This window comes from Anopheles maculipalpis, chromosome 2RL, assembly GCF_943734695.1.
Source record: "Anopheles maculipalpis chromosome 2RL, idAnoMacuDA_375_x, whole genome shotgun sequence".
Classification (NCBI taxonomy): Eukaryota; Metazoa; Arthropoda; class Insecta; order Diptera; family Culicidae; genus Anopheles; species Anopheles maculipalpis.
Window position 1 is genome coordinate 78,784,620 of NC_064871.1, and position 15,988 is coordinate 78,800,607.

General features: G+C 42.2%; 2 protein-coding genes across 4 annotated transcripts in view; one reads left to right on the forward strand and one right to left on the reverse strand.

Moving 5' to 3' along the window:
- LOC126568601 (uncharacterized) overlaps nt 1-15,988 on the forward strand; it is a 447,537-nt gene that overhangs the window by 411,236 nt on the left and 20,313 nt on the right. The window lies entirely within an intron of this gene.
- The window catches only part of LOC126567888 (venom dipeptidyl peptidase 4), a 532,783-nt gene that overhangs the window by 8,440 nt on the left and 508,355 nt on the right, over nt 1-15,988 (reverse strand). Inside the window, exon 1 of one of the 3 annotated variants that reach the window (XM_050224230.1) lies at nt 13,909-14,167. The exons of the other annotated variants lie outside the window; for them this stretch is intronic. Within the exon in view, the coding sequence (XP_050080187.1) occupies nt 13,909-14,154 (246 nt within the window). The 5' untranslated portion in view covers nt 14,155-14,167. Of the gene's footprint in view, nt 1-13,908; nt 14,168-15,988 lie in introns of those variants that run through there. 3 annotated transcript variants of the gene reach the window in all.

Sequence of the window (15,988 nt, forward strand, 5' to 3'; positions counted from 1 at the left end):
ACGGGATGGAACCAAGCAGAGAAGGAGCATCTATACAGTTCAACAAGAGGGAAGCGACAAAAAGTGATTGGAAACGTGATCGACGGTCTTCGAGAGAGTCAAGACCCAGCAACTGACACCTTGACTCGTAACCGGGCAGGGTGGAGGTGGATCTTCCAAGGAATTTGCGAACCGCAAACCTGGTAAAAGACCTCATATAGTCAGACTAATCTTCTGATGCTGATGGGAAGTCTAACATAAGGAATCTAACATAATATTTGGTACGGTACATTCGATTCAATGTGTCGCTAGTTCGCTTCAATACAGGAAATTATGGAAAAAAATTAATAATTCTACAGTCGTTTCCCTGAATATGCGGATAAAAGGCACCGATATTGCTTGACGCATCGTTTAAACTAGCGAGTTTACATCGTCCAACAAACATTCAAAAAATGAAATATTATCGTTAATTTGAAAAATGCTAAAAATATTTTTTTTTATATTCTTTTCATAATTCATCAATATTTTCAATTATGGGAATTTTTGTAATGCTCAATTAAACTGCTTTTTTAACTGAATAATTGTCCTTGGCACCTCCAAAGACCCTCCTATTCAGCTCCTAAACTCCATACCTGCGTCCCCGGCAATGATTTTCTGCTGGATTCCGGGTCATTCCGGAATCAACGGACACGAGAAAGCTAACCGTCTGGCCAACAGAGGTCGGCTTCGTCCAGCAGAAGCACCCAACACTGGAACACCGCCTGGAACAACCTAGACCTCAGCAACAAACTATGACGAACTACACCGCTAAAAACATCGAATCAAGCCACCATCAACGAGTCCTATCCCGCCAGATAAATTCCTATGTCCTCAACAAATTCAGTACTCCACTTCTGTGGCGTTGACATCACCATCCGCCACATCCTAACCGATTGCCGTGGATACACGACACACCGAGCCTCCTGCCAATTTTCTTCTTCTTCCTCTTCTTGGCTTAACGACCTCTAAGGTCATGCCGGCCATCGAAATGGCTTACTAGACTGCCGATACCACGTAGTTGGTTAGACAGTCCTCACTACGGGGGGACGCGGTCCAGATGCGATCTATCCCTGTTACTGCTGTTTGGAGACCTGAGCCGCTGCCGCCTACACCACCGGGCCGCCCCTCCTGCCAATACACACGACAATCCAATCACCTGACAAACTGCATCACAATCGCTTCATTAGATTATACGCATGAACATTTTTATGTAGAAAAATTTAAGCAATATTTTTATCTTTTTATTAGACATTTTGCTAGCAGGGTTTTGTATTTGTGTTAACCAATTTTTGTGTGGAGAGGCGAATGTACTCTCAGAGACCCAAAGCCTCTATCAATAAACGAAAAAAAATCATTGAACAAAGCTTTAATGTTTCCTAGTTCCCCTTCAACATGCAATATAGACATTAAAAATAGTCTAACACAGTCACATACGCCCTGATGTTTAATTCGGTCCAACACGGCGTACAGACTATCGATAAAAATAACAATCAATGAAAAGATAAATTGATAAACCATTGATAAAACCACCCAATCGAACGGGAATCAAAATTCGTTATAGACTTGATTTCCTGCTCGTGGTTCGATTAATAAAGTCAATTTAGACGATCAATTTAATGCATTTTCCAAAATGGTGACTCTATGCCGCCCTCATCCAGTCGGTAGTGATCGTACCGGAACGCTTCACCCACAAAACCAGACCACATCAGGCTCGATGAAACTTCCTTCCTGTGGTGTCTTGTGACGATGCTCGGTCGGTGTGCTTAAATTACCGTTTAACAGCACCTTGACAGCACGTGACGAGGTGTCCGGAATTGGACTCGGTTCCGGCCAAGGGGTGGGGTGGAAAAAATTGCAATTTTGAATTAGCAACCAATTTTCCACGGCAGCGCACTGTAAAATGTTTGTAAATTGTTTTTAAACCATTGCTTCCCTGCTCGCTCTCACTTGCGTTCTTTTCAACCATCGGGAGTCACTTTTTTAAAATAACGTATCGTTTTTTGTTCTAGTGTTACTTATCTTCTGTTCCGGTGTGGAGTACCGGAAAATTGGGACTTAAGATTACTAAACTATCGGGGGCAGTAGCATGGTCAATTGACACTTTTTGCGAAATTTATTTTCATTTTGAGAAATAAAAAAGTAGAAACACTTAGACGTGGAGGTTTAAAATGTTTCAGAAAACGGTCTATGAAGGACCTGCAGGTGTATATTCGAGTGGTAATCTAACATAATTTAATGGTTATTCTTAAAACCTATTAAAAAAAAATCCAACAAAATAAGCTGGCTTTAAGCTGGTACGTTAGACATTACTCAGCACACCTCCTCTCTGCAAAATTAATTGTAATTCTAAGCTGACTAAGCGAGGGTCTGCGAAATTCTCATGTGATGAGTCAACCTCAAGAGCCCTCGTAATATTCCAATTTTATTTTCGCGAAAGATGATCAGTGAATCATATGCTGGACAATTAATTCTTAGAGTTGAGGTGAGGATTCTGTTTCGAGAATCCAGTCTCGCACACAAGAATCAAGTCTCGCATATAAGCGCACGTCCGTATTGTTTGACGCTAGATTCCAGAATCCAGATTTAAGACGTCAAAAGACCACACAAATCCATGGGAAAAGTAAGACGCGCCACTCTCGCCTTATTAGTGTAAGCAGTTAAGTAGCCGTTAGGAGTAGAATTCATCTGCATTTCTAAAGGTTCGCCACGTGTACCACATCTCAACTGTTGCCCTTTGATGGTATGCAGGATACAATGTTGCTTTCGTTGGACTACCCAAAGCGAGCGCTCGTGTACTCCCTTTCGCCAACGATTCGTAACGATTCGCTCTAATTAAGGTTCATCTAAAACTTATCCAATTTGATTGACCGATTTGTCACCCGAGACGATGCCAATGCCGACCAATGGCGATGGTCGTCACGGACCAGTTACACACATCTTCTTCTGGGATGCGCAAATGTCCGCTGGAAGATGAGCGAGTAACAACTACTTCGGTAACAGTTCGCTGATGATGTTTCTGGTAGATTGAATATTTTGTAAGTAGAATAAAGAAACAGCGAGGGGGGAAAAACTAACATCCAAAAGCCGCTGTGGATTCTTCTGCTAATCCATCAGCGTAGGGTGTGTGTGTGTGCGTTTTCAGTTCGATTAAGATTAATTAACCCATTTCGTTGTGGTGCGCTTCTTTGGTTATTGAGAACGAAGGCCTAAAGATTTCTTCATTTAAAGCCTTGCTTCTTTAACCTTCTGAAGGCAGAAAGGCAAAAAGAAGGAGCCACCGAAAAGTGCTTAACCATTGCCAGGAATATTCACTCTGTACTTGAGATTATACATTGCAAGTAAAGTCGCGCTCGTTTATGACTCCGTGTATGAGTCGGCATAGGGAAAATCTGGTCTGATCTAGCACGGCGGAGTAAGTGGCATCTGTCTTGTAAGTATTCATCCCAATTTCATTCTCCTCCACCAACAATTCCACCATTGTAAAGGATAAAAAAAGGAAGGGAAGCTTCGGAATTGCACCGTCAGGATGCACTCAGGATGCACGTTTGCATTTTTCATGACGATGTCGTCTCTCTGGAACCGACCGTAGCACTCGGTATTATGGTGCAAGAAAGCAATAGAAAAAAAGAGAGGCAAATAGAAACAGCATAGACTCTTGTGAGCATATGAGCATCATCATCTTCTCGAAAGGACCTCACGTAAACGTTTTTCCTGCCTCCGTGGCCTGTCACCTTCCTGACCTTAGGAGACTATCTGTACTATTACTACTCCATCCATCACCATAGTCATCCGGTGCCGTTAAACTGTCACTTATCACACGCTCGCTCGACTTGCCCTTGCCCGACGGTTTGCCGTTGAATGTCCAAAGTTTACATTATTTATGAAGCTTGACGTTTGCACACCTTTAGTGTTTAGTGCCTCAAGAAGTGGAGGACTTAGAGAGAAGAACAAAAAAATCTTCTCTCCGGCTACTATCCGTCACCCAGAGGTCTGCTGGATGGATACTGTCTGTTGGATTAAACAATGTTTGCCATCGATAAATCGAGGACCGTGCGAGGACATTTTAATCTTCCCCTGTTTGACAACGTTGCAAGCTGTTGAGGCTATTTGAAGGGAAACGTTTCAATTGAAACACCTCAATGTAAGTCAACCGTTCCGGTTAAGGCATTCCACAAGATTTCGTTTTATCCTCCGAGCGTAGTGGAATATGTTTCTTGTGAAACAAAGCAAGGACTGGTAATGGGGGAGGCATTTTTAAATTAGTTTTTAAGCATTCCTTTTAATGCAATACAAAAAAGAATCCTAAGAATTGGTCTTGCCTGACCTAGAAACCTTAGAGGAAACCTTACGGTGCTTCTGTTTTTTCGAGAGCAAACAAAATCAGATTGTGACTTCTGGTGCAGATTTTGATTCCAAGCAACAAACACAATACTTCAAACGTTATTTGAAAGTGAAAGCAATGCGATAAGCTCTGATTGATACATTGATTAAAGATTCAGCACGTGCCACAAGAATTTCACCCATATTTTTAGAGGTAAAAAAGTATTCAAAATACTGCGCGACTAACATTAGAAATTCAATTTCGGTGCAATACCGTAACCAGCTAACCGTTACCTAGGACAACCCTCTGAAACATTGAGTAACGTAACCCTGTGTAACGTGTACCGTACTAAACATGTTAACCACTTTCCCCTCTTATTTGTTTGTCTAACAATCAACTTCAATTGTATGTTAGCTTAGACAGGCATTTTCTTATCGGGCACATGACGCTCTCTCCCTAGGCTCGCTATGGTATGGAACTACAACTGTCACAAAGCTACTGTTTGGCGAGTGACTAGATCTATCACTTAACGCTGACCCCACTTCCATTGGAAGGGTCAATTTCCTAGAGGCAGGAAAACGCCAACAGTGACGTTCGAAACTGATTGACACTACGTCGGTACGATGTCTAGTGTGATCAAGATTCACACACAAGAAGAGATGGAACGATAATGATAATGATGCCATCGACTGTCGCTTTCAGATGACAAACCGTACAGGCCTGGGTTGATATGAAGTGTTACAAAAATGCCATACTCTCATGTCAGGATCGCGATTAGAAATGTCAAACTAATGTCGGTGATAGTGTAGTTTCTTGTTGACAAATTAGTGGACGCATGTGTTAATTTGTGTAACACAACAAAAGATAATAAAAATACATTGATACAGAAAAAAACAAAAATGATTTAAAATAACCTAATATTCTCGTGACATTGATATCGTTGGCAAGACGACAGAGAAAGGTGTGTGAGGCGTACACCCGACTGAAACGCGGATTGATGATCAATGTGACGAAGACTAAATACCTGCTTGCCGGAGGCTCTGATCGTGTTAGAGCCCGAGTGGGAAGCAGCGTGTTAGTCGATGGCGACAACTTCGATGCGGTAGAGGAGTTCTGCTATCTTGGGACTGTCGTAACTTCAGATAACGATGTCAGGAGCGAATTCTGGAGACACATTGTGCAGGGGAATCGTGCCTACTACGGTCTTCACCGTCTGCTGAGATCCAGAAGACTTTGAGACCGCACGAAATGTGAGATATATCGCACACTGATTCGCCGGGTGATTCTATATGGCCACGAGTCTTGGACCATCCGAGCGGAGGATGCAAACACTCTTGGCGTGTCCGGACATCCTGACGGTGGCAGAGACCGGCAGGATACGATGGCTGGGGCATGTTTTTGGATGACGGACCCATGCCCCGCCAAGAAGATATTCGTCAGAGATCCCCAGTTCGGCACGAGGCGTCGCACAGCGAATTCGTTGGCTGTATCAGGTGAAGGGGAAGACCTGTCGGAGATCGGGTGCCTACATGGATGGGAAGCTGCAACCAGGGATCGAGTTTCCTGGAGGTCTATTGCTGACCGGGCCAAGTCACGACGACGTACTCTTTAAAAGAGCAGACCAACATGAGAGAGAGAGAGAGAATATTCTCGTGAATTATTGGGTGGGTTTTGGGTTTATTAGACCTTTTCCGATCCTTCTTTTCGAGATGTGGGTTTGGATAAGCTAAAGACACGTAATGATCGTATAAATTCAAGAAGTCGTCAAGAAAAGAAGCTTGATACAATTAACACGGAGCCGACCATCAAGGTCTGCGGTTACCTGTGGTCTACAACAGTGGCAATAAAAATGAATATTCACTCCTTGGCAATACTCTCTAGGTCAGAGTCTGTTGGCAAAAAAAAACCTTAATTTTTAACTATTTCGTCCAGATCCACCGATTTAGCCCGATTTCTTGTTTATGGATGAAACCTACGCTCTACTACTGAATAACAAATTGCTTGTTATTGATCCTCTGATGTAGTAGTTAAGGTTTCAAATTATAGCAGATGTAGGTTTAATCTATACTATTAATCCTGAATTTAAGGTCATTAAGACATACGAGGATTGGCCCATTTTATGATTCAACCATGTCAAAACATTATTAAGAGCAGACTTCAAGACTATAACAAGGAATTAATCTAATTGGAACTTGTTCCACTGTATGTTAGCCACACTGTAAATGTATTCTCTATCCACCAAACCATCTGCAATGGATGAGAATTTCACATCCATTCATTGTGACATTTTCTGATGATCTTTGTGAGAGCTGACCTGCGACAGCTAGAAATCACTCTGCCGTCCTACAAAACAAACTAAAAAAAAAAAACTGGTAAACCTTGAAAAGCAAATACCAATACCAAACGGCTCACCTATAAAATGAAGTCTCCGAGTCTTGCAAGAAGTCTTGCCGTTATTCCAATCGAAGAACTTGTGCAAAGTGCGGTTGGATACCACCGTCGTGCAGCCTCCGCGAGATTTTTTCTCACCCACCCCGAAAAAAAAAAAAAACAACAAAAAGGTATCGATCATGCCCAGAAACCGGTTTCGATTGGTAAGATTCAATCGTGGCGGTGGGCTTATAGTGGAGAAGAAAACAAAATTAGCGTCACGATTCCTACCCAACATAGCAGCACATTAGAGGACCCTGTACGAAGCAATCTTTCGAGAATTTCTTACTTTTGGATATGTAGCTTAATGGCTACTTCCCTGTAACGTTTTCCCTTTCTCTGTCGCCGTGTGTAGCACAGATGACGTAAAGGAATCAGATAAACAAGTCTTACGAAATGGCACATCCGTCCCGGGTGTCTGACGCGGCTGCTCTTCTCGATCTCGAGGTTCAATAGATTTTTGTGCGTTGATAACAACTACCTGTCGTAATTGCACTTAGCAAAACATGTCTCAGACACATTTAAGTAATGCCATTGAAAATGAATTCTTACTGCCCCTGCGAGGGTGTCACTTCACAGGGAATTTATTCTACTCTTCTCTGCACGCTCATGTTCGTTTTCTTTTTCTGCCGTGCCTCTGTAGTGCAGGAGTTACCGAAGTGTTCAGCTTGAACACATTATCAACGATTAGACGTAGATTAAGGTACTTGAAAGGTGACCATAAAACGTGTTTTATGACCGCCCTCGTGATGAGCATAACGATCCGCGCGCCGACTGTTATCAGCAATTCATACATTCATGATGAGCTGTTAAATTCGGTTACGCTGACTTTAACGTTGCTTGTGTAAGCAAGATAAGTGACAAAAAGGGTAGCAAACAAAACTCAAAACTAAAGTGAAAATAAATTAAATATCCTATAAATCAGGAAGCGTGCAAGAACTTTCCGTATGTCGTGGCTATAATTTAACAATGTTCATCCAAAAGCACATACACCAATCCATCATTTTAACACACACCTTATTCTCGCGTCCCTTTCTACTACTGCCACTACGCTGGAATGCAGTTTTCATGCAGATTCTTCTGATGTAAATCAAAACCACGTTCCACGTTCACTGCCACGTGCGCTCTCGCACGACTGGGAGAACCACTTAGAACACATACACACCACCAAACGAGTAGAGTGAACAACAAGGGTTGTAATAAAATAATGCAGAAGAAACAGAAGCGAAAAAAAAAAGATGATACATTGCCATTTTACAATGCCGGCGTGAAGGGTCTCGCGATATAAAAACAAGGAAGAGAGCGTCATCGTCGTGAGGGATGCGACAACGAACTGCACACAGCGTTGTTTAAAGTAGCCGTTATTTAATTTGTTTTCTTTTTCATTCACCCCCCAACGCTGTGTAGGCTCGCTGGCCGCAAGGTGCATCGGACTAAAATGGTCTGGTGCAAGTAATTTTGCAGCCAACAGTGTGTGCGTCCCTTACTGTAGTTGTTGTTTGGCTTTCGTGTGCCATCCGTGGCGCGTTTTTTTTTGTCAGTGGACAGAGGCTGAGCGGAAGGTGTTTAGAGAAGGCTTACGCAGTGCGAAATCTAATTGGGACTCCACAAATTAGATAACAAAACAGAAGGATATCGGGAAAGGAGTTGTGGTGGCGTTGTTAATGCATTCTTCATTTTGCAATTGTATACATTTGAATTATTGGTTTAGGTTTTTTGTTTGTTGGACGACTAAGACCTTCTAAACTAATGTAATGCTGACCCCCATCTATCTAATGATTTATTAAGACTTGCTGATAACCATATAGTTGGATAGTCAAGTCCTCACTGCAGGGGTACGGTTTGGATGTGGTTTGAACCCTGATACCGGTCCACCCGGACCTCACATCTATTAACACTATTACTATTAGTTGTGGACATTGAATGTCAGCTGTCATTGCTTTAAATTTGACACTTTTGCTAAATACACTTCACAAGCACAGCTAACAATCCGTTTGATCGTCTCCATGGTTACTGATCTCGTCTGTATGATCAGTCAAACAGCATCACTCACACACAGACAGCGATACAAAAGAGCAAAAACACACGCACTTTTTTTTAGGTTCACCTCGTTTTTAGCCACTCGATCACAAGGTTATGACGATCCGTATTTTTTTTTATTATGGTCACGTTCCATGATCACAAATCAGATCACCGAATAATTGGTGACGGTGTCAGCTTAGCAGCGTGAATTTACATACGAACGAAAGAGAACGTGTATTCGCAGTGACGCAAAAACGCAGAACGACGAAACAAAAAAATCGCGACAGAACTCACTGTCCTCATACTAAAGAAGTGCTTTGCTTTACACTTTCGTCTGCTATTTTTTGGGGGGAAGGCCTACCGCCTTGAGGACACCAACACACCGAGCGTCAGTACGCACCTTCACGCAACACTTAAACCATACCATATGCACAAGTAGACGAACGCCGGCAAAATATCTCGCTAACCGGACGAAAACCGGACCGCACGCAACGAACACCACGCGGAAATTGGTAGCATTTCGGTACGAGCATCGCTACAACAACGCACGATCACGCGCTCCATTGCGATTCGAGCAGTTCCACCGAGAGAGAGAGAGAGAGAGAGAGCGAGAGAGATTACGAAATACTCTCCCCAGCTAAGTAGCGAAAAACACACGCATCGGCAAAAATAGGGGGGCCTGACATACGCAATTCGACGCCTTCTTGCATGCTCTCCTAGGGCAGCATAAACTCTCACAAAGGGAGGGAAAAACTACTCGAAACTGATGCTCGTACAAAATCGGTTGAAAATTGATGTGATGAATTTTCAAAAATCAAATATCCATTACGATGATACTTTTTTCCACCAATCCGATGTTGGATTATGTGGCCGCAAAAGTAAGGAAAACTGTAGCTCGCTTTCTCTCAACTTCATTAATTTTTGGGGAGGGATTGCTATCGAGTACGGTGCATTGATTGGCTTCATCCTAATGTTTGTTGGAAATGATGATAATGCTTAGATGTGCAGTTGCGGGTATGGGTGGGAAAAGGTATATCCCATCCATCATTATGATCATCATTGTGTGTTGGAGAGGTTTAAATTGGTGGTTTACTTTCACCGAAAACCAAATATCACGAGTCGATTTGCTTTTGTTTTTGTGACTTAATAAGCAATTTCAGTTTCTGTTTTGGTTCCATTGCGGAAGTACAACAATTGACCTTAATGTTAGATTATGTTTTTCACATTAAAAAAAAACATATATTTCGATATTTCCTTTGAAGAATGTATTCAAAAGGGAATTAATGTTAAATGTTTGAGTGCTCTCACTTTTTGTGTCGTATGGCTGGCTTTCTGGCTCCGAATAATATGTCACATAGTAGGCACAGATGTAAACGATTTGGTAAAACACTTTACTTCTTCGTCTTAGCTTGACGATATTCTAGAGCTGCCAATAGCCAATAGCTTACTAGAGCTGCCGAATGGCTTACTAGAATGGCTTACTTTGCTGCTGGCTAGATTTGCTGATACCATGTAGTTGGATGGTCAAGTCCTCACTCCTTGGGGACGGTCCGGATGGGATTTGAACCCCAGTCCTGCCTTGTCAAGACCGGTACCGCTTTCGCCTATACCACTGGGCCACTCAGGGAGGTAGAGACTAAGGAATCATAAATACAAGAATAGGGTTAACTAAAAGAATAATACCCTTAAAGGACGGACTGGGAGTAGAGGCGACAATATCGCTCTACACGATCCAGGCCGTTCCAGTAGGTAGCCGTAGTGAGGACTAACTATCCAACTACGTGGCTACTATCCAACTATCCTATCAAAAAGTCAGGTAGGCCATTTGTTGGACGTCGTGACTTAGTTGAGCTCACTAATCCAAGAAGAATATTCACAAATTCTGATGTCAGATTCATACGACACACTCTGTGGAAGTTTACGAACATTACGAGGATGGGGTGATTGATTCACCACAAACAGAGTATTTCCCATTTTAAAAGGTGCAATGCGTGCAATTAATTTTCAAAACATAAAAATGTTGTCCAATTCAAATCTCCCAACTGCCGACTGTGCTCAAACGAAGCGTTACAAACTGCTCGACTTCTCATGCGCGTAACGCACTCTCTTCGCTGAGCATTTTTCTCACAAGCTCCACCACCCTTAAAAACCCCAACCGGGGGAGCATCAACCGGCATTTTACTTCTCCCATGCTGGACGCTGCAGTACGATGTGTAAACACAACACAAACGACGACTTGTTGCCTATACCGGTCGAATCTTACATGAAGTTGGGGAAGGAAATACTAGCCGTGTAACGATGACGGTGTGTACCGTTGATAGAAAGTGGTTGAACAAAGTGGACAAAACATTGTGGTTGGAGGTATCGCTTACAGCAATCTTCTCCTATCTCTCTGTCTCTCTGCCCTGTTCTGCACTTGCTATCCTTTCACTTTTCCTGTCAAGGTTAAATGCCGACTGCACATGATCTAAGAAACGTGATCTACCGAACCGTAACCGAGCTCGGGGTGTGTGTGTGTGTGTGCGTTTTGACTGCAGTTCAGTTCCTCTTCCTCCTCGGCAGCTATGTGTCAGGCGCTGCCAAACTGCAATTAAACCTACGGAACCGGTCGGAGGCTTTCATGTTGCACTGCATAATCTGCTGGTTGTGCTGACGGAGTAGTGACAGCCCGCCATTTAAATCGGCCCACATGCAGCATGAGGTTTGCTCGGACGGTGGTGATTCTCCATCTCGTCTAATCAGGATGAAGCCAATTGAGGCGCAAACGAACGATTAAAACCGTCTTTTGCCGACAGTGTGCTGCATTAATTGCCCGCGCTGGAAAGGCCAGTATACAGAGATTCGAAACGGGTGATAGAGTGGCAGATGATGGTCGGTTTCATGCGTGTGTGACGCATTAATGGATGTTAAACGTCCCGCCACGAAACAAAGACGCTCGATGATTGTTCTAGGCCAGCAAGCAAGCTGTTTGCTGTACCGTGTAAACTGAGTTGTTACTGAGGAGATGAGTCGATCCGACGAGATTCCCAACGCATGGGAACCGTGGAAGACGAAAGAGGGCCAAGAAAACAATCCATCATACAACTTTTTGATAAAAACAAGTATCATATGTTCACCCAAGTTAGACCCACATTTGCCAGCTGGTCGATTGTGTTCTACGGCTTGTAAACTGCTTCTGTTAACAATGCAAGGTTGAGTTCGCCTTTTGCACATAACCACACCACCGCCGTGGTGTCTTCGTGCAGAGTTACACAAACAAGTGTGCACAACATAATGAGTGTGAAACTCCGGCAGGAGAGAGATAATTGCAAGCATTGTCCTACCATTTCCACCCTCTAATCGGAACCAGGCATGTGAAATAAGCGAATGCATTCAAATGCACATGAGCTCTGCATACGGTAGCTTTACTTTTATATACATATATGTATATCAGGTAGCCCTAATTACACACCTTTTAGTGCGCTTAATTATTGTGCTTACGCTGGAAGCTACTCGCGTGTGTAAATTAGCTGTGAAGCATGGACAGCGGACAGGAAAAAGAAGCGTCGGGCTTCGGTGCATGACGCTGTCTAATTCGGGGGAAAAATTAGTGATATATGTGTGTACATTCGTCTCGCGAGGAAGTTGACCGTTTAAAGTACTTTGAAAGCAGTGGGGATAAAGTTGGAGCATTAGCAGAGAAAAATGTAGCTTAAAAAATGTAAAATATACAATAATTGACCGTCAGTCATGAAGGCGAAAGTCGTTAAATTAGTTACAGGTAGTAAATTTTTACCTAATTCCTAGAGGAAGAGTAATAAAGCATCTCCATGTCAGAACTTTACCAATGAGTCTTGAAAGACTAGACTTGTAGTACATTTATTTAAAGAAATCTGCTTTCACAAATATTTGAGAAAATAATAAACAGGCATTAAAATTCCAGTCACTGGGGTTGCTAGAATACCGAACATTCGATACTGACAGCATAGAGCCTCATGACAATGACTGGAATTGACCTTTTGACAGCAAGTTGTTATTGAATAGAGCGAAAGCGAGTTTTAAACATTATTTTTAAACCGTTGATTACACTGATAAGTTCCACAACTTACACCAATAATTTAAGGAATTGTCCTTATGAGAAGTTTAAAGCTATCATACTACATCCAACATAAATACAAGTCCAAGAATCAGGATCTTCTGTAGTTTATGTACACTTGATCATCTATACTGGTCTCCAGAGGCTGTACACACAGATACGGCTAGTTAAACTTAAGATGTTTGTGTTCCCGGAGCAGATTATTGCATGAAAATGAGACCCCAGTTTTCGCACAGCTTTGACGCAATGTCAAGCCTTAAGCACCCCTGTTTCAGGAGGAGCAACTACTGTTTCAGGCCATTTGGGAGAAATTCCTATCCTGGTCTGGAGCTCCGCAAATGGTCTGTAGTTATGCCTACAATGCGAACGATCAATCATCGAACGATAACGTAATGTCAGAGTGCTCCTCCTTGATGATAAATTGAGCTTTTATGTCCACCTGGAGCACATCGTCATCAAGAACAACCTGCTCGTTAGTCTGATTTGCCGTAGAGTACGCATTCGTAGTGCGGTGGCCTACGATACCTCAATCTCTGACACGCTTGGAGTTCAGCCAGCGAAAATTGACAATATTCGCTCTACGTTCCTTGCGGACTTCCGTAGACAATAACGGTCGCTTTGCTCCGGTCTAAACAGTGTGTAACAGTGTGCCTGTAACATGCAGAGATCGTTTTGGACAAGCAGATCATCTCGCCGGCTCTACTCTTAACGATCAACCTTTACGCTCAACCGAGAACTCTCCGAGCTAGGAGGAATACTTGACGTTGAGCAACGCCCTCGGATCCTCTGATCCATTCTTTTAAATTTGCTGCCAAACTGCCAAACAAACTCAAACGCAATTCTGTTGGACAGCAATTGATCGTTCGACCATAACTCTAACAAATTAAAGTAAGTCATCAATTGGAGCCTTCTGACACTCAAATGGCTAATGACTTGAGTAACCTTAAAAGTAAAGGAAAATGTAATGCGATCTTCTCACACTACCTGCTGCAACCCACAACCCCGTTGCTCATGACACATTCTTCGCATATACCTCACTAACCTTATACATATCTGCTTTCATGTTCGCCTTACCACCAGCACGCAACGGATCAACGTCTACGATGACACCTTGCGCCGTCCGCAACCATCTGCGGCCTGTGGTTAGTGCCGCCTCCGGATCGTCACTGTCAGCGTACTCGCCCGGTTCAGAATCGCTACTTCCGCCCGTTACTAGCTCCTGGTTGGTTTCAAAATCGTTCTGAGCCAACCGTTGATATGTCCGTTTGTGAGTTCTTGTGATGTTCATAATTTCTTTCCCGCGTTTATTCCGATGCGTTAAGGGGACGTCGAATATCTTGAACGAAAAAATATAAACTGGAGGATTAATAGATTTTACAGCACATTGTTTTGCTTTTAGTAAAATGCCAAGTTTATCTATTTTGACTATTTTTTTACTAGCAGAAGATAAACTTCCCTGGAGGAGCAGACGCTTGAAAACTCTTGAAGATAAGAAGTTTAAATTAAAAAATTCCAAAGTTGTCTGTCTTCTTGACGTGTCTTTGTCTCCTGCAGCTGGATGTAAAATTACACACAAACCCCCATCTGTTGCCAATATCTTCTCGTTTTAATAATTCCAAGGGCATCAGGTCAAATGTCGACTTGTTCACTTTATCACTATCCCACCGTATCTCGCTCACACACCCTCGGCTGTTTTATCTCACTATGGTTTCCTCTTTGCCGGCACAGTTTGTGACTTATCGCAAATGCCTCGAACTCAATCTAGGGCAGCTTCAAACGGGGAAGTTCACCGTCCCGCCCATTCCAATCTGCACGTTTCCATCAATCAAACCAAAAGACCGGACCGGCAAAACACCGACCCAACGGTAACAGGCCTCAACGTGACCGAAAAATCCCCGACCGAAGGATGAACCTTCAGGTAGGCCAGTTGTTGACGAGGTGCATGCTTATCATTCTTTGCCTTTGGGGAGCGACAGATCTCGCTCACTAGCATTATATAAAAACTCGCTTCCACTGCGACGTTTACCTTTTGAAAGTGCAATTTTATGCCACACTTCTCGCACCCAGCGCAATAGGAGAACGCACTTACAGTTCTCAGTGAGAAATAAATAGATGCATTCATAATAGAAAGGTATGAGGGTGGAAGGCAAGGAGAAAGGGAAGCTTTAAGGGGAGCGGCAATAAGCGGCTTGTTAAAGATCATGTTGTTTGGAAACATAAGCCACCCGTACTTGGCTTGGTAAGGTTCGCCAGAGCAAATTTCGAATGGAGAAGGAGATTAGGTGAAGCGAAAAGTTCTCGTTGCTTTTGTTTGTGGTGTTCATATTAAGTATTTTGATAGTCAGACGTCAACTACTGCGGGAATTACACTTTGCTTGATTTCAATCGAAGAATTATTGGATATTTTATATTTCTTTATTATTCGTTAGTAAGCTTATACTTTTATTATTTTCAAATGTATTTTTTAATTCAACTTTTATATTTCTGAAAATGTGGTATTTTCAAAAATTAACCTATAGCTCATTTATGAGAAAATTAAGTAAATTCTTTGTGATTGTTAGTGGCTCTTTGCTTAGATGGATGAAACTAAAGTTTAACAAATCTTCAAAAAATCTCTTTTGGAACTATTGATGTCTTTTGTTTTAACTGATTTTTTATGTTTAAAATAACGACTAATAAGTTTAGATAAGACTAGATTCATTTACAAAAAAAGCCAAGTAAGATGTAATGGTAATTAAAGGGTAATAACCAGTCAATAAAGGGTAACATTTCAGTAAGAGTTTCGTTTGTTGACAAAATTAGAGCCACATAAACCAGTTTAATAAGTATTATTTCTAAACACTGTTCAACCAAACAAAAATTACACTGATTATAAAAACAAAAACACAGCTATACGGTCTGGCCATTCTTTATGAATAAAAAACACATCAAAGTCAGTCAAAAAATAAGCCGAAATTGACAAATAAATAATAAATAAAAAGGCAAGGTAATCTGATTCTGAGGAAGTTTTGATGAAATTTATTTAAAAAATATTACAATTATTTCGATAATCGAGGTTTTCATCTTCGATGTTCAAACATTGTTACAGAGTTCGTGGCATTTGGTGGGACTGATTGATGTAC